This window comes from Colias croceus, chromosome 19, assembly GCF_905220415.1.
Source record: "Colias croceus chromosome 19, ilColCroc2.1".
Taxonomy (NCBI): domain Eukaryota; kingdom Metazoa; phylum Arthropoda; class Insecta; order Lepidoptera; family Pieridae; genus Colias; species Colias croceus.
The window spans coordinates 4,179,314-4,200,000 of NC_059555.1; the positions used below are offsets into that span (position 1 = coordinate 4,179,314).

The 20,687-nt window shown below is 31.7% G+C and overlaps 1 protein-coding gene across 3 annotated transcripts in view; it reads left to right on the forward strand.

The window, feature by feature from the left end:
- LOC123700030 (trichohyalin) overlaps window positions 1-20,687 on the forward strand; it is a 56,260-nt gene that overhangs the window by 33,039 nt on the left and 2,534 nt on the right. The window contains exons 3-6 of one of the 3 annotated variants that reach the window (XM_045647134.1): window positions 3,593-3,784; window positions 4,321-4,502; window positions 15,606-15,880; window positions 16,795-17,019. In XM_045647134.1, the coding sequence (XP_045503090.1) occupies window positions 3,620-3,784; window positions 4,321-4,502; window positions 15,606-15,880; window positions 16,795-17,019 (847 nt within the window). In that variant the 5' untranslated portion in view covers window positions 3,593-3,619. Of the gene's footprint in view, window positions 1-3,592; window positions 3,785-4,320; window positions 4,503-11,198; window positions 11,236-15,605; window positions 15,881-16,794; window positions 17,020-20,687 lie in introns of those variants that run through there. The other 2 variants (XM_045647135.1, XM_045647136.1) reach the window with 2 other exon arrangements.

Consider the following 20,687-nt stretch of genomic DNA (forward strand, 5'->3'; position numbering starts at 1 on the left):
GAAAACATTCAAAATGTCTTCACGAAATCGTAATAAGATCATGCGAATATCCACGCAACTAAATTATATTTTCAATTTTACTACCGTAAGTTTATAACAGATTGTTAGTATGTAATAAAATAAAATGTATAAAAAATAATTATGCTGTAAATATTAATCACTTTAATATTTTCAACACTTATCAATATTACGTATAAATAAACCAGCATATAATTGAGTAACTTTAATGATAAAGGTAGGTATATCAAACATCTCCGAGTTTTCCGCTTAACGAAGCGTACGAATTTATCTAATAGAAATCAGCACGAATATTGTAGGTACTTCCTTATCTATGTATTAAATAACAACTAAGAATTAACCAAGGTTGAATACGTGTTATGTAACATTGCGGTAACAGTAACGGTGACAGTTAATCGTTAATTTGCTCAAACGACATGTTCAAGTAACAGGAATTTTCTAGACATTGCAGAGGGCTCTGTTACAAAGCGTATTGTATGAATGTCTGAGTAAAGTAATAACTTTTCAATATAATATGTGTCTTCTTTTATTTCGTTCTCTAAGAAAAGTATTTTGTTCAGAAAGAAGTAACTAGTAGTAATGTTACAATTTAAGTGCTGAAATACGTTTCAGTTGAAATTAAATTAATGAAAAATTCAACTAGAAACTGTTTAATAATCTCATTAGAGAAATAATGGCATCATGAATAACGAATATACTTAGTTCACAATATTTGTCGGGAAACGTATTGTTTTTTGTTTAACAAATCATACATCGTTAGTAATAAACAAACTTATTGTATGAAATGTACATAATTACATTTCAATTACTAATTATCGCCACATAAATAGACAATTGCAAAACGTTGTTAAAAATTTCAAGGCGAATTAAAATCTATAGATGAAGGTTACTAGTAATTATTTTTAATTATTATTTAAATAACGAGTTGGTAGAAAACGACAACTTTCGTGAAGATTGTATGTGAACCTCCTAACCGAGTGGCCTCGATTTTTGACAATCTACCTTTATTATTCATTGTTTAATGAACTTAAATCCACGACTATTGGTTTTAACGACAATGGCTTATTATTCTTTTGAATATTCTTACCAGTATTTTATTTCACAGACATGCGATGAGCACTTTTCCTTTCTTTCTATTTCTTAAAGTTGTTGTCTGAGTTTTGAAGTGATAATTAAGTGTTAATGTACCTAAGGTAAAAGTTTGGTCATTTATCATTTATTTAGTTTCCAAAGCTTGTAGACTTTGACTGAACTAATCAAAGAAATATTTTGCCTATTTTGGCGATGTTCAGTAGAACTTTATAAGTTTAATTTTTAAGCTTAATATTATTGTTCTAATGAAAAAGAGTGTGTGTACCGAGCACACTTGTCAGAAGTGAAACTTCTTTGGCAAGATTTAAAGATAGCAAAATCGTCGCCTTACTCCATGACATGACGGATTGCCATGACGCGACCTTGAAATTTTACTCTCAACGCACCCAAAGAAGACTGAAAACTTTCTCTACAAAAATATTGATCATATTAAATTTAAAAAATTGGTTTCCGTATTCCTGTTTTTGATCAAATGACAATACAGACCATAAAAAGGAAAAATCTATATCTATACATATAATAAATCTGTAGAAGAGTCAATTCTGTACATTGAAAATATTGAAAAAATAAATAGCAGGGGGTGTTACTGGATCGATACCAAACCCAAATATGTGATTAAAAAATTTTTTGTCTGTCTGTCTGTCCGTCTGTCTGTCTGTCTGTCTGTCTGTATGTGAAGGCATCACGTGAAAACTAACGGTTCGATTTCGATGAAACTTGGTATAATTATACCTTATTATCCTGGGCATAAAATAGGATACTTTTTATCCCGGAAAAATACGTAGAAAAAAAATAAATCTTAATTTTTCTTAATTTTTCCGCGCGGACGGAGTCGCGGGCGGAAGCTAGTAAAAAATAAATAGAGATGACAATTTGCTTTGAAGCCGTGTGAAGATATGTATATTATTATACTGATGATAGAATAAAAATAATTGTCCATTGTTTTTCCATAAATAGTGATTGCGCCACAAAAACAATCATATATTGTCATGCGGTTATTAATTAGCATAATATGTTAACATATACTTGTATGGGATTGTTTGGCTGTTTTTTCGGACATCATTAAAATTCCAACGAAATACAATCTTCATGGAAATGACACATCAACACAACTTCGTATCATGAAAATATCAAAAAGGTCGAGAAAAGTTTTATTTTATATTCACAGAAATATATCTAATTTATTTTTATTTATCCTTTATATATTATTTTATCTCTATACTCTATATTTTTTGTTTAATGATACATATCCTCCATTCAAAATCTATATTCATTTGAAATACACATTTACAAGTACTTATAGCGGTTGTAGCAACCAGCAGTGAGTTGTTCTTGTATCTAATATTGTAAGATATGTTAATATTCTTAACATGGAGTTTTTTTCAGTACAGTAACGGCATCGAATTCTTATACCGCTCCCAAAACATCTAACGGTTGTCTAAACCGAATGCCTGCGGTTATATTTTTTAATATTATCAAACAGAGGTTATGATTTGAATTTATATGTAAAAAATCTCCCATGAACCAGTGGCGTGCCTAGGGTGTAAGGACTGGGCAAGCCCAAATTTTTCGAAGTGTTTGCTGGGTACCCTTTTCTTGAATTAGGTATAGGTACACTGTGTTACTAAGTAGGTACCTATGTTCGTTATAAAACTTATAAAAAATGTGAACATACCGAATCAAATCTTCTAAATCTTCACGCGCGCCCGCAAACAGTTGAGTCAAACGTTTACCATTACAATCATATTAAAATCTATATCTATAAATTATATAAAACTGTATGACATTATATTATAAAATTGTACAGATCATTTAGTTAGGTATATTCTAATTCAAAACGCCGAACTTTCTGAAGGAAATATTTTATAACATCAGAATAGAAGTAGGTACCTACTTAGGTGATTGTTTTAATTCAATTAACAGCTCTTTCTCAATGACAGTCATTGTTAATTCAGAAAGGCGTTCTTGGCCTTGTGTATTTCTTAAATACGTATTATACCTACCTACCTATGAATTTGTATATAAAATATGCACAGACGCCCTTATTTTGCAACTGTGGGCAATATTTACAAACGATTTGTATACCGGCCAGCTAGTTAGAGGTAAATTTGATCACAACGCGTGGGCTGGTTGTTAACAACCTAATATGGCATGCAAACATAGATTCAATCAGTATGAACGCAACGTGGAATGTCAATACGGCACATTCTTGTTTTTGATGAAATTCCTCGATGATTAGAAGTTAGAACGAACACTGGCGTTAATTATTGTTTACGGATAAAAGAAAGTTGAAAGTTTTAAAGATTGTATGTGTTATCTAAAAGTTGATATTATAATCTATGAATACAAATCTGCTAACTTTTTCAATTATCTTCTCTTTTACACATGTATTAGAATAGTTTTCGCCGTTTCTTTCCGGTCAATTAAAATACCCACATTCCAACCAGGTAACACCAAATATTAACAAAACATTCTTTTGCAGGTGGCTAACAATGACATAACGGTCAAAATGGCGCTACGACTCAAGAAGGACATAAAGAAAGCGTCGTACTACGTGTGGTTCCTCGGTGCGCAGGAGTCGCGCGGTCTGCGCGGGGAGGAGTTCGCATTACCTGCGATACGCATACTAGAAGAGAGGGCAAGGGATTTGGAACCTTTCAAGGTCACCTTACAGGTAAGTAAGATATTTTTGGAAATAAATTGTGTTTTATTGTGCTGTTCCACCCACCTGATCGCAGGTATTTTATGCACTTTTTGTTATACGTGATTTATGACAATACCGAATAAGCTTTTAATATATCGGGTTTGTTTACTTAAATTATAAGTCGTCGCTTTCTGCCGTTTGTGTATCTGTATGCTTAGATCTTTGAGATTATGCATCACATTTTGATGGGGTTTTTTTTAATAAGTAGAGTGATTCAAAAGGAAGGTTTAATACTTATGTAATTTATTGGGTCGTAGACAAAGCGGGCGAAGCCGCGGGCGGAAAGCTACTGTAGGTAATATAAATTAAAAAAACTTTGAAGTGAAACTTCGTTAGGTGCGTTGAGAGTAAAATGTCAAGGTCGCGTCATGGGAATACCGTCACGTCTTGGAGGAAGGTGACGATTTTGGTATCTTTGAAACTTGTGAAAGAAGTATCACTTCTGACAAGTGTGCTCGGTACACACGCTCTTTTTATCTTCTGTAACAACAAATATTCCCCTACAGGTGTCACACAAAGGTCTGAAGATCATCCAGAATGTGACGAGCAAGGGCAAGCAGCAGACGATCAAGCACTTCATCCCGCACGGCTCGATCACGAGCGCGGTGGTGCAGGGCGACGTGGTGGCGTGCGTGCTGCTGCTGTACAACCCCATCACCGGCTGCCCCGTGCATGTGCATGCTTACAGGTATGTGTGGCTGGAGCTTTAGGGCATAGACAACGTTCGATTTATTTTTAATTAAGAATTGGGTAGGATGTCGGTACGTGTGGCTGGAGCATTAGGGCATAAGACAACGTTCGATCGATTTTGAATAAAGCATGGGGTAGGATTGTGGACACGCGCATTTTACTGCTAGTATGTATGTGGGTTTATGGCTGTTTGACTATTTTTATAAGTAATGCATTGTAGGTTAATTTATCATTTATTTTATGGTTTCTATAAAATACCTATAGGTAAGAATGTGTCATGTGTAAGTACCTACTACAGGTAAGAAATTATAAGTTAGGTTATTAGACCTTTATAATTCGATTTTGTTTCCAAACTGCTCCATATATTTGGTTACGCTGCAACGTCCGTAATTATTACAATTTTTATAATTATCTTTACATATTTCTCACCTACATTGCTAAATGCCATTGCATATTTTTATAGAGCGATGCCGACGCTTTTAAAGCTTGAAACTTAAAGTTTATATATACCTATAAGTACAATAAAATCCATACATTGTTTATATCACAAGAACAACTACGTAATGTCTCACAAGGGGCATTATTCGATATTGCAATAAAACTTCTCCGCAATGCATGTGAATACAAACCCATAGTATACACATAAGCAATTATATTTCCAAGTGAATGGACAGGAAATTGAAAAGACAATAAAAAGTCATCTTGATGATCATTGCTATCCATTTCTGTTTCTATTTACATTACATGAGATTGGCTCTATTAATATCTGTTTTTATTTGCAAATGAAATGAGTTATGTTCTTTTTTATATGAAATAATGCAGTTATAGCTTTATCGTTGGAAATACGATAACATTTGATCTTGAGAAGAAACAACATAGAATTAATCTTGAAAAAGTAGCTAGTATTTACTTTGACATTTATTTGTGTGGAATGTTAAAAAAAAAAAGTTTTAAGGATTATTTCGCAAGCCGTATGTCATTGAGGTGTTAAAAATATTGAGTCAGCATTTGACATTTGTTGTGAACACGACCTTTGTTCAATCTTCAGTAATATGCAAAGAATACAATGGATTATCAATATTGGTAACCTCTAGTTTTGAATATTTTAATATGCGCAAATAGAAATCAATTATTATTTAATACGTGTTATGTTTGTATCTATTCAACTTTAGACTTTTGTTGTTAATCTTGTGTTACAATATTATACGTATACGACATAATAACAATATTTAAATCTATTTATTTTATTATTATTATTATTTCGCTGTTTCTACTATTTCACGAGATGATTTTTAAGCTGTGTTTATTATTATTTCTATATCTGTTTAAATTAATTACATCTCTTTTACATTCAAGTATGACTTTAAACATTCCAAGGATAATATTAACTAAGAATAATAAATACCAATTATTAATCAGTTTTTGACATTTCAACGTTTGTCCTTAACACAAAGGTTATTTTCTACAAAAATATGCCGATATAGGTACTGTTATTTACTTTTAACATAAATAAAAAGATTAATATCGCGTAGTTCTATTTGTTGTTATAGAAGTTGTATGTTATAGAATATATAATTATGATAATGAATCTCTCATATGAAGGTATGATTACATAATTTCAACCTAGAGCAGACCATGTAACATCGGCCTAGGGTCAACAACCTATATTTTATAACTTAAGGCGTTGTATAATCAATGTATTGATTACTAGGTATGATTAAATAACAAACTCGATTGTGACGTAGTATGGTATAAAAAGTAGGTAATTGCCCTCTATTCAATTTTGAGATTGTCCCTTTCTTTGCGAATCTTGTTTGAGATTTAGTTTTTATATAAAAAGTAGGTAAATGTATAATCCCATACTAAAGTAGGTACAAAGTCTTATGTATCCAAAAGGCTATTCTCTAGATGAACATAGAGCTCACTTTTTAAGTTTTCAATTTTTGAATAAAAAGCACTTTTGACTGAATAGAAATTAAAATATGTACAATTGTTACCTTTATAAAAGTTGTTATTTTACTTCTTTCACTCATCCACATACATATATTAGTCGGAAAATCTAATAAGTGATACATATGTCGCAGGCAAATTGTATTATTTCGCCGTTTACAAACGCTCAGCATTTTGTAATATGTCGAGAATTCATAATCAGAAATTTTTGGTTTGTATAAGGGGGTGGGTTAGGGTAGGTTTGTGTTTTTTTAGAATATTGGAAAAAGTAAATCCTCAGCATTTTACAAAATGCCGAGCATTTGTAAACGGCGAAATAATACAATTTGCCTGTGACATTTATAAGATCATCTTTGCCTAAAAACACCCTTAATAAATTCTAATTGCCTCGAAATTCCTTGCCTCCTTAACAATATAATTAGCAAGCAAATGTTACCCAAACACTTGCCCTTTACCTATAAACGTGGAAAAACAATACAAAATGCATTTATCTGACATTTACCGTATTCAATGCGATGGCGCAAGTAGCGGCCCATCTTCACCTCGAAGGACAAAATTATGTTACAGTACATCCGCTCTTAGGTAATTGAGTTTAAAGTTCATTCTCCCGTGGCTATTTCACACCTTACTTACCTGTTGGAATGAGGCACCTTCGCAATCTTGTATGACGTGTGACATTAAACTAAATTGATGAAGACAATTGTATTGAATATAGCGCTAATTTTAAAATAATAAAAGCATGTTGGAGATTCAGTTTCTACAACGTTGACCTTTATTTTTTATGAGTTTGGCACAGATGAAATATTTTTAAGGTGACGTGTCTTCCGAGTTTTTGCTTAAAATAATGTTCCAATTTAAGTTTATTATAGAAAGAACTTATTGATACTTTATTCTATTAAAATAATTATATGTTTCTTAGTATAAAGGACTGCTATGTATATAGTAATTATTCTTTCCTTTCCAACCATAAAAATTATAATCTAAATGATTGCCTTGTTGGCACATAATTAAACACACACATACTCACACAATTAGTATGCAGTATATTTGGAACGAAAGAATATATCAGAAAATATTTTCAGATTTGTTCTTACGCGTATAAAAACAAGAATGAAAAAGAAAAGCTGACCTTTTTACAAATGACAATTTTTATTTCATTTTAGTACATCTAAGCTTAAAAATTCAAGTATTAGTAGTAGTAGTTTCTGAAATACTAAAGAGATTACTTCCTATGTGATTGACACTAGAATTCTTCAGTTATTAACGCTGACCTCGGTGAAACTAGTCGAAGGATCAGATTAGAAGCTAGTTTGAAACTATTGAGATATTACTCCTGCCCATACCTGTTCAGTAGCAACATTTAGGTATACTATGGTAGCAATGACCGCAAGAGTCGGGTAGAAAGCAAAAATTATGTTATGATTGTAAATTGAAAATTGTAATCCTGTCCTTCTGGTTCTATGGTATTTACTGAGAAAATTTCTGAGGAATGAAATGAGGAGAAATATGGAGACATTGAAGGAAAACTCTTTACCCTATGTCTATTTTCGGTAATACAAAAGGAACACGCTATCCATACGCATACAATTAAATACATGGGGTAGAAATAAAAATAAATTAAGAATCTTTTGATCGTCCCATTAACTTTGATAAACCTCATCTTTGTCAGCGAGATTTTACCCAAAAATATTTACACACAAATTTGTAAGATCCAATTAAATGGATGGGCCATTTAATTGGATAAAATGAAATGAAAATAACTACGATGGCGACATGCTTAGTTAGTTTGAAATATTTCCAACACCAGTGTTATAAATTTAAACTTTCTCATCATTTTCAAAAGCAGCAATCTCGTAAATATAGCTCATACTCGTACATGGAGTAAATGAAAATAATTGACCGATTTCTAATTTGTATTGGCTGCGTTTGAATTTGTACAATCTCGCGATCTGATTTCCCTTGCCATCGGAAATTCTGCGCTTATGTGATTATGCTTCATTATACAATACTTACATCTAATAATTGGTTGTATGCCCTGGTTTAGATATGGATGTTTTATGAATAATGTTTCGAATTACTACGTAATAACCTCGTATAGTTTGGATCCGGAAGCAGATAATCACTACATAGTAAACAAAGTCGCTTTCACTGTCCCTATGTCCCTTTGTAAGCTTAAATCTTCAAAACTACGGAGCAGATTTTGATAATTTTTTTTTTTGTAATAGATAGGATGATTCAAGGGGAAGATTTAAGTATATAATTTATTAGGTTTTAGACAAAGCGGGCGAAGCCGCGGACGGAAAGCTAGTGTAAGATCAGAAGTCAACTGATGATTTGAAACTAGAATTTAATAAGCCTTTCACGCGCATTTAGATTTTATGTCTTTACCAGTAATTGAAACGTTCATAAATCTATTCTAATAATATATAATATTAGAAAAGGCATATTTTCGCAATTAAATAAATTTAGTTTAAATACTGCATGAAATTAACTGAATTAAGTTTCCAATATCCATCATAACCATATAAAACGTGTTTATTATGCTAATTGACTGTCAAATATTTTACCGTCTTATAGTTAAACTAGAATTTCGTGTAAAGCGAAGGTTCGATCTGTAACCTAGTTTGACATCGTGATTTAGTCGAGATATCATCTCAGGCCTGTAAAGTTCAAGTGAAAATAGTCCTCAATAAGGTAGGATGGAGGACAAGTAAATCTATTATTGTAAAGATTTTGTTTTGTTACAAAACTGCGAAAAATATATATTTTTTAATTTAATTGTTGTATTATTAAGTTAAAAAAGCATAGGTACATATAAAGCAGTATAAAAATTGCTTTATCATTTTAATTTTCGTTTCAATTAAGAACTTAACCACGTTTTAATTTTTCTTTTTTATTAAATAATCGTGTACGAAAAAATACTGTACCTAAAGCACGCGCAATTATAACATTTTAATACATTACCACAATAATAATACAACAAATATGAAAATTTTAGTTTACTCAAATAATTAACAATTGAAAAGCTCTAAACGAATGACGTTAGCACTTAGTACCTCCATTGCTTAGCTGTCAAGATGGACATTATCTCGCTTATTTATATTGGAAACACAAACTAGTTAGCTTTCTAATTATGAGGTGTGTTTATATAGAAGTTTGTAGCGCAGAGGTGAACGCGGTGACCTCGTGAAAAACGTGTGTTCCTTTAATGGTCGATTGTTGATACTTTAGTTTCCTACATTTTTGTTTTCTTTGCTTATTAAAAATTCTGCGGGAAAATAACAGTTTATTTCTTTTACAATTTTTTTATGTGTGCACTTTGTTCAAGCATTTTGTTCAAATTCTATGTGTGGTAGATAAAAATATACTGTATTTTATATTTGAACATTCTAATGGGAAGACGAAACATTTAATTGTTTGTTGAGCGGTTACTGATCATTGTAACCGCAATTGTTGCTGATTGTTAAATTTATTATCCAACACAAAAATATTTTTTTTTTTTATTTGAACCAATTGTACTCTTGATTATCATATTGGCAAACAAACTCTTTAGCTTTATAATATTAGTATGTATGGAATACATACATTCTATGCATAATATACGCGTGTTGCGTAATACTGATATGAACTTTCCGTCTGTCGTCCTTCCGTCTTGATCTTATTCAATAACCTGTAATATTTCCAAGAGTTGTAAAGAAATAAAAAATGTATTTTAAATATAATAAAAACGTCAATTATTCCAAACATTCAAATCGTCCATAAACCATTACTTTCCTTCCTTGCTAATACTTCGACAAACAAATTGCTTCAACTTTCGCTAATCACTAAAACTAGTCGAGAAATAGAGAAGAATTTACAAATTCCTCAAATCCGTTTCGAGTGCGAAGTATTCTTTATGACAGGTTTATAAAAATGTAAACTTTCACTGATCGCGCCCCGCCGGTTTTTCGATGAAAAAAACTTTACGGCACGAAAATAAGTTGTTGAAAATATCGAAATAGAATGGGTGGTGATGGAGCATGAAGTGAAATGTGTTTTGACACTGGCGATTGTGTTTTGTCAGCATTTTTGCGCAAGGGTACGACTTGGGTTCACTGTGGCAAAATGACATCTTAATTATTATTATTCTAGATCCTTCTGAATCTCTCACTATTTAGTAATAATATTTAGTATAATAACTAGTGTTAAATGTTAAGTTGGTTTGTGTACACTTCGTAAAAATGAAAATAATTCTGCATCGATTGAGGTCAAAATTTTGACACTTTCCTCATTTCTCGTCCATGCAGTAATAACACCGTGACACAGTGAAGTGTGACAGTGACACCCAAGTAGGATACAGTTAAATTTCAACAAAATTAACAACAAATAAAATATTGAAAAGTTCAAATATTCTCCCTCAGACTCAAACAAATAGAAACAAAATAGGATCGATGATCATTAAAACAATAAAATGTTGGGCCATAAAAACATGTTTGGGGCATAAACAATACGTATACGAATAAAATAACAAAACTTGAAATATCATAGTAGACAGATCATCGGTGGAATTTCAATGTCTTTTTTATGTTAGTGGTTTTATATTCGAAAACATATAACACAGACCTTGACATTAGTTTAATGAAACAGGATTTGGTTGCTAAATTATTGTTCACCTAATTGCCAATAATGTTACTATTATCTAAACAAGTTCTGTATCAATTAATAATGCACTTGGTGAATCAAATTTGGTTTTATTATTTATTAATATAGTTGCATATAGAATAGTTGTGTGTGATACAATGGTGAGTTTCATAAATATTTTTTTATTTTTATTTTTCTATTTGTCTTTATTTATTTGTTTTAGGAAAACAAAAGGAAATACACTAAAGAATATTCTAGTACTTGTACATCATGTGTATCTATCTTAACAACGCGTTATTATATTTAAAGCAATAATGAAGCTTTTGTAAGCTTTTTCTTTCGTTTCGCTAGTTTGAGAGAAAATGTTTTATGAAATATTTTTGTCAATTCTCTTGTTAAAAGTATTTGATGTTATTAATTGGTTAGGAATAGTCTTGCTCTATCTACATTCTACATACATTATTAGAAAAAGCTATGTTAACTGAGCAAAGACTCTTTTCGTTTCCATGCATTTTTCTTATATGCCTATTCATCGGTACATGAGTACATACAAGAAACTTACCTTGTACTTTTTTCTGCATTAGTCAAGACGACCTTATCAACACTACTATTAAACTTATATAAAACACCTTGAATAAATGTCGCCATAACAACTTATTTTTTATAAAAATAATAATTCTGACAAGATTTTTCGTGTTATTATAGAGCTCAATTACCAACACGCAAATAATATAAATGTGAGTGCTTAAATTGGTTTTAAAATATAAATTCAATTTATTTCAAAAAGCTTAAATTGAGATTGAACAACATAATTTAGTACAAAATGATACTATATTTTGATAAAATCATCTGATGATGATCATTTTAACTTTATTATAAAGGCCTATTGTTGCACTTATCATACAAATTTAATTACTTAATGGTCCAATAAAGTAAAATATTCAAATGTAGGTATCGTAGGTATACAAACCTAAATGTTTAAATATCTCTTGATATGGTTTCTGATCTTCCACGCTAAAATAACTCTCACATATTAAAACAACAAGAATAGCATGATTAAAAATTATAAATAATCATAAATTATTCGTTTTCCACACCAACACGTTCAATGAACATGTACATAAAACGCGATCATACATTACCCGTACGATTCATGTATTTATCCAATGTATGCGTATTTACGATATTAGCTAATTACCATCGCATGCGAGATAAACACTAGGGAGTTCTCTAATATATGCAAATTATAATTTTAACGTATGGTTATTGTGGATTTAATTTTTATTTGTAAATTAATGTTCTTAATTATGTATTTTTAGAAAATAATTACTGTAGTTTAAATAAAATAATATAATAAGTAATTACTGTTTTAATAACATTTACTTATTCTGCTAAAAAAATTCTTAATATTTTATATAAATCCATACTGATATTATAAATGCGAAAGTAACTCTGTCTGTCTGTCTGTTACTCAATCACGCCTAAACTACTGAACCAATTAGCATGAAATTTGGCATGGAGATATTTTGATACCCGACATAGGCTACCTTTTATTGCGAAATATGTACCACGGGCGAAGCCGGGGCGGACCTCTAGTAATTTAATAAATTTGTGTAACTGCCAAGTAGGATGATAAAATTAATAAAACTAGAGACAGGTATATGCAATGTTTATTTTATGTAGGGATTAGGGAAGTACCATACAACCCTTAATCCAAAACGTATTAAACTAAACTGTTTATACCTATTCTCCATGTAAACAAATAGATACGTCAATTTGAGTACAGAGGCAGTTTCTTATTTCAAAAGGTACACAATATTCAATGCGTATATTTTATCATATTCATTTACCAAGGTATACTTTAATGCGCTGACAATATTACCACATATAAATTTCATAAGTAATAAGCGTAATAATAGGGTCTGTCTAATAATGTATTAGTGGGTGGCCAAGGGCCCAGAAGGAGACTGATTCAGATCTGTATAACAATTGTTACGCATGTTACATTGTTGATTATAATATTACTCAATATACTTGACTGACCGGTTGGCTTGGTTGGTAGTGGCCCTGCCTCCCAAGCTAGAGGTCGTGGGTTCGATTTCCACCCGGGGCAAATATTTGTGTGATGAACATAGATGTTTGCTCTGTATCTGGGTGTTAATTATCGATAAAAGTACTTATTTAAATTTGTATGTTTATCAACCATCTGGTCCCCATAACACAAGCGAAAGCTTAGTATGGGATCAGATCGTTCCGTGTGTGAAAATTGTCCTGAAATATTTATTTATTTATACCTACTGGTAGATATAGTATTTATTATATTATCTGTGCTCAATGTAAGAATGTATTAATGGTATTTCGTATGTGACCCGCCCATGTATACGTTTCTTGGTGTTGCAACATCCTCTTTAAAAGTCACTATACTAATACTTTTATACGGTTCATTGAATTTATTGCGAAATTGTTTTGCTCTGCTTGGAACGTGAATTTAAAAGTTCCAGATAACTAGTTATAGTCATATATCGTACTTATTTGAAGGTTGTCGAAAAATAAGTGCCTCATGCTTTTTTTTTTCTGTAAGTATTATTTGCATCTTTAAATTATGCATTGCATAATAAATTAACAGAATGTACACAATTATTAACTCATTTTAGGGAAAGGAAATTTCAACTTATAAATACAGTCAGTCAAATTGTATTGCAATACACCGGTGATTGAAATGTTTAGGTTTCGACAACCAATCCATTTATGCTTTACTATGATAAATTTGTCTATTTAATTATAACCACATAATTATTTAACACGTGTTTATTCATTCAATGTTCGTTAATTCAGCTGTCGATCAATGAAGTAAGGTGTGATGAATGTTGTGACAAAGCAGGCCTTGTAAAGTCAACTTTGACATTACACAGCTATTTGACTGCACAATACTTGAGCACGCGGTACAAGATACAATTTGATACGGTTTTGGTAATTTGAATTTTATGCGTAGATGCAAATTAATTATTATGGGTTAAGAAAATGTGGCCCGCAATTAATGCCTAGGCTAATTATTGGTATGGACATAATTGGTTTGAACATTAATCTTCGAGTCGAAATTATGATTGATTGAATATAGTTACTTTCCTAAAAATATGAGATATAGGTACAAACTATTTAATGTTATTAGGAAGTAAATGTTCATGTTTATGGTATTGTTGACTTTTTACATCTGCGTTATATACTACCGTTCTTGGAAGAGCTTTCGGTTTCGTTTAAATTTTTTTTTTGTTCCTCATAATCACTTCTAACCACAATATGAAAATGTTTATTCTCTGCATTGTCGTCTAGCATTTCAAGAACTCACTTCACGACTTCATTAAACTAAATTATACATAATTTACAAATTGTGTGCGTAACGATGGTCAACGGCCATTAATGTTAGATTAAGGAATGTTTTTGCTAACTGATTGACATCATAATTATGGTAGCCAAAATATTGTAATGTAGAAACGTGTTGACGTAAATGTGTTAAGGAAAGTCATAGGTTTTAATAAGGAATGAAGTAATGCATATTTAATTTTATAACATTACTTTTAATATAAAAGGTATACTTTCTTTTGATCGCAACCGTAAGGAACAATCAAAAAAGTTTTAAGCTTCCAAACAATCTAGAGGCAAACTTATGAACTTTCCCATAAAAGAGCAATGATAAGATATTCTACACTAACAGTCCGCCCCGGCTTCACTCGTTGTTCATATATAGCCTATAGCCTTCTTCAATAAATGGGCTATCTAACACTGAAAGAATTTTCCAAATCGGACCAGTAGGTACCTAATTCCTGAGATTAGTGCGTTCAAACAAACAAACATCACAATCTCTTCAGCTTCATAGTATTAGTATTAAGTATAGATATACAAGCACAATCTGAATACAGGAATTAGTTTCTTGATTATAATTTAACAGTTCACCATTATGTCCATGTGACACGTTTTCATAAAACGGTTAGAACTGATTGAGCCGGATTTAGTAAGGAATCTTGCAAGTGGCTCGGTCACTCGTGTGACGGTGCGTCCTTATATGGTGCAGTAATAACCTAATTTGCAAGGGCCTTAGAACATGTGTAACTGGGGATTGTGATTGCAGTTTTTAGTGCGCGCTTCGGTAGAGCGTCGGGGTAATGGGATCGTAGGAATTTTGAATGATATTTTTCGTTGATTATAGAAAAGTAAGTTATGCTATTAGCGATGAAGGAAAACGTGAGGAAACCGACATTTCGAAGAATAAAAAGTTTGACGACATGTTACATCCGCCAGCCTGCACTTGGCCAGCAACCGTTGCGTTGTGGATTATGACCTGATCCCTAACATATGAATTTTATAGGAGAAATCATTAATGTAATGAACCAATAATCATATAATTAGAATTATGCACAAATATGCTCGAAAAACAGCTTTCCATATACCAATTATTTTTACACATCCTGTCCGTGACCACCATTAGCGTTTATAGTAACTTTATGCACAAATTAATCTATTCATTTCCTTTCAGATGCGACTCTGACCATACCGCGGAAATGCTATACACCCATTTACTGGCATTAATCGAGCGTCCGGAAAATCAGAAGAAATTTGCAGACATTGAGAGGAAACTTCAAATGAGGGGTGCCTTGCCGAGCAGTAAGAAGCCGCCAGACTCCAGTCTGGGCAGCGAAGTTTCTAGAGAATCGGATTCTGGAAGCAATGAAGACAGAAATGTAGCCAATCTGTACGACAGTTTGGCAGCAGAGTTGAAGCAAAAGTTGTCTACAGGTAAAAAGGGATTAGGTCAGTCAATTTTTTTTATTTTCAGTAGCTTGAGCTTCGTAGAGTGTGCACTTGGTATGTATTTTATTTATGTGTGCTTTTTTGTTGATGTAGTTTACAGTGTGGTTTTTGTGTATGTATTATTATATAGTATTATTGTTTTACAAAACATGCATAATGCACGTATTCACATGCACCTATCAATTAAGTATTGTACCTCAATATATACCTTGATATTTATCTGGTAGGATTATTGGCATTTTAAGCTTTTTTATTCATAACGCGTTGCATTTTTTCACAATTAATTAAATACAGAATTAAATTCACATCAATGTAAAATTAATTAAATTGCCAGTTTATGTATGAACAAAGACACAAATATATGTTTTATGTATCTAAAGTGATGTCTGTAGTTAGTTATTTAATTTACAATGTGGTTAGTGGCTAATATATGCACGGTGCTTGGTGTAGATAATTTTATCGATTTATAATGTGACAGTCTCTTATATGTTATTTAATTGAATACATTATAAACATACATGCTCATATTATCTGCTGAGATCTTAGCGGCATACCAGTTATGTTTGTTAATATATTCAATTGCAAATTAATATTAACGTAGGTACCATTCAAACAATTTCTACCTTTGATATTACCATCAATAATGTTAGTTATTTTGCCTACAGCCTACATCATAAACTTTTCCATAACCAAAATACCCGTAAACAACCCCAAAGAACATTTAGTGCTGCCATATACCGGCAAATCTCTAAAGACCATTGCCTTGAATGCAATTTTATTAACGAACATATTATAAGCAAAAGTCCAATTTTCCATCAACCTCTGGATTAAAATTAACAATATAAGATGAAGACAAATTCCGTTAAGATTATTTTAAAGTTGCCATATAATAACGTAATATTCCCCTCTTATAGGTAAAAGCCCGATCCTCCTACCACCACGGGACTACGACACAGTCCACAGACAGAAGGGAAACCTAAACAACATCGACACCCGACGTTGCTTGAACCAGAACATAGTTGGAGTAAACGCGAGACGCAAGCTGGAGTCTTCTGGTGGTAGTTCTGGTATTGGAAGCGATCTGGCCCCATCGCCAGAGCGGAATGAATATAGACCACACGACAATCATAGTACTAGTGGTAAGTTCCTTCTGAATATAAGTTCTAGCACTTCTGAACAAAATAGTTGTGTTGTACCATGCGAAATAGTATGAAGGAAATAATTTAAAGATATCCCACGTGCCGACTACTCCAAGAAACATATAGGTATACAAGCAGAATAGGTACTTTAGGAAGAAAACTTCGTCATTAACTAGAATTAGTAAAGATTTTGAACATTCGATAGTACATTTGAAATATAATTCATACATACATTACCTTTTTAAAGAGATAGGCAGGAATTTAGTACTTACTACTCTTTTTCTTACTCTATAGTCATTGTCAAGCTTTTCAACTTTATGGTTGGCAAATAATAATAATAAATATTTCGGGACAATTTTCACACAGGGCACGATCTGATCCCATACTAAACTTTCGCTTGTGTTATGGAAACCAGATGGCTGATAGACATACATATATAATTTTAAATAAATACTTATATAGATAATTAACACCCAGACACAGAGCAAACATCTATGTTCATCACACAAATATTTGTCTCGGGTGGGAATCGAACCCACGACCAGTGGCTTGGAAGGCAGGGTCACTACCAACCAAGCCAACATGTTACATTTCATCTATTCAGTTGTTATATGATAGAAAAACGAACTTTTACACATATATAACTAAGATAATCTGAACATCAATGCTTACAACACAATAAAAAGATACAATACAAAGTCCGTGTACAAATCTACAGAATCTGATGATAGCATTCTGCAGGAAATATTTTTAGCCATCGCTATAACGTCATCATTCGTGACCAGTCGATGTTTACGTTTCCACTTACGTTGTACAAGTAAATGTGTGTAATTAGTTTAAATATCATGATTTACATAAACACAGTTGTTTTTAATGTTTTTTTACTGCGCATGGATATTTTCGACTGTTGTTTTAATTTTTTTTTGTATCGATTTATTTTAAAGTTTTTTAAAATGACGCAGTTAATAACATTATTTTGTTTTTTAACTGTGACGAGGTTTTCATGAATTATCAAACTACTATTTTTTACGCAATAGTTCGTAATATCAAGTTTACTTCTAATAATAATATGTAACTTTGCTTCTCAAAGATGAATAGAAAATCAGCATCTTAATACATAGATTGCTCAACGTTATCACGACTCTACAAGGTTCACCTTCCAATCATACATCTATGAATACCAATATATAACTCTGACCATCCTTTTCTTATGTTTTTATGCTTAATTTCCATTATTTTTTTATATAACCAACTTTAAACGGTTACTAGATGTAAACATAGAAGAAGGACTTAGGCTATTTTCTAGGTATTTTTCAGGTTAAATAAGTAAAAAAGAAATGCGTATGCGGGAAGTCTAATGTAAAGTTAACTAGATAGAAAAAAATACTTAATTATTGCTATTATTTTGACACTTTCTGCATAGGAATATTGCTTGCAATGTCTTGAACCCAGGGCTTCAATTGTTCGAGCGTCGTATATAATTAAGTTATCACGTTTCAATAGGGTATTACAGAACGGTTGCATTATGCTATGAAATTTAGTACACGATGTTATTTTGCCACTTTATAGAAAGTACCTATATTGTTATTATCACACCAGCAAGCGCTCATGTCTGCGATACTGAAATAAAATCAAAATATTATTCGTTTAAAATCTGTCTCTATAAGTTTTGATTTGATATCGAAAGTACAATAATTATTTCAATAAAACCATACAAATATTAGATAACTTGTACTGAATAGCGTATAGTTTTTATGCGCAGAAAGAGTATTAAAAGTTTACGGAAATACATTATTTCTTCTGGAAATTACATTTTCTCTATCGATACTAGGAAACAATTTTGTACCCTTTGGAGCCTCTAAACATTTACACCTGCTCGCATTTTGCGATACATAAAATTAAATTAAGTGCTCTCTTGTAAAAAATAACAAGTTTAATACTCGATTTCTTCATATTCAATCGTAGTCGAGATCTTGTAGCTCAAAAGTATTATAAAATACTCACGTGAATTCCAATACCAAATACTTCTTACTTACTTCATTAAAAATAGCCTTATATAAAAACTATCTATACGTTTAATTAGACTACATGCACATGAAAATTCTGATTACTATATAACTAAATATGTACCTATAGCAGTACTTTACTGAAATATATTTATATATAACATGTTTGTTGTCATGTGCAGTAGGACATTAGTGTCGATAACGATTAAAAACATATAAGGAGTTATTGTAGAATAGTTGTTATAGAAATAAATACAAAGTCTTTAACATAATACATCACAATCTCTCACTTCTCAAATGGTTCAAGAACACCAGCTTACCTTCATTCCGTCTCGCTGAACATTGCACGCATAAATTCCTCATTCTTTCAAAATGTACTTATAAATTGTATAATTCGTTTACACTCACGATTCTGTGTCGAATTGTAAGTCAGGAAAAGATATACATATTTACATCATACTACATAGTTCAAAATTACTTTGTACATAAGAAATTTCGACTATATTTGCCAAAGTTCAATGTTTTCATACCGTCATAAACATAGGTGTAACTTTATAGTATATCATAAGTCTTAAAAGTATATCCGTATACCATGTTACTTTTTATTTCAATTAGCCCATTGGTTTGTCCATAATAAACATAAAGACAGAATTCGTTTCACTTTTGCAACATAAAAAAATATAACGGCGCGTGTTGGCAGATTATAGTATATAGTAAATGACGTCACCACTCGTATGGAATAATTATTTATCTGTGATATGAACAAAGACGAGGCAAACAAGTGTATAACTATACTTTCTAAACATTTATAATTAATACGAAGGTTTCTCGACGTGTGTGGTGCTAATCAATCAATTAGAACCAAGTATTTATCAATCAAACCAAAAGTTTAACATACTTCGAATGACTGATTGATGCTATTAGTTTTTACTATTACAGTGATTATCCATGCTTGCTTTTTTTCATGCAGTGTTCTCACTAACACGTGCCCTAAATAACTATCTACTAATATTAATACGTTTCACGTCTACATGAGCACATCAAAAGCACTTGATACCATTTACTCAAAGAGTACGGTAAAAGTAAAATGAGCAAAAATAAACGTGAAACGAACACATTTTTACCTGTACTCCTTCACCCATACTTAAATATAAAACACGACTTACAGTTAAGTTTGGTTAACCTCACGAGTTAATCACGACCGAATTAAGTATGCTATTTAAAGCACCTCTCACGTTGACTAGCGTAAAACATAACACGAGGGAGACAAGCCGGCGGGGTCACTGCTAACGTGAACTGATTTTTAATTTAAAATGCATTATGTGCGCTTAATGCACACTTATTTTTATACGTTCTCATGTAGCAATATAAGAACCAACATCATAGTTTTATTCAACTAAAACAACCTTGAGTTTCTACGAAGTCATCTGTATGGTTAAAGCACTCTACAATAATAGATTAATTAACCCACTGCCAGTAAATCATAAACACCAGCAATAATTAACAATAATTGAGTAAAAAGCAAAAGCTGATTATTCCATTCTCACAAGTTCAACAATGAAAAAAGGAAATTAATAAGTGAAACCTGAATCTCGTATGCTTTAGCCGAGATGCCTGATAATGTCAAAATAGCGGCACGTGGGAGTGCAACAGGTTCTTTCT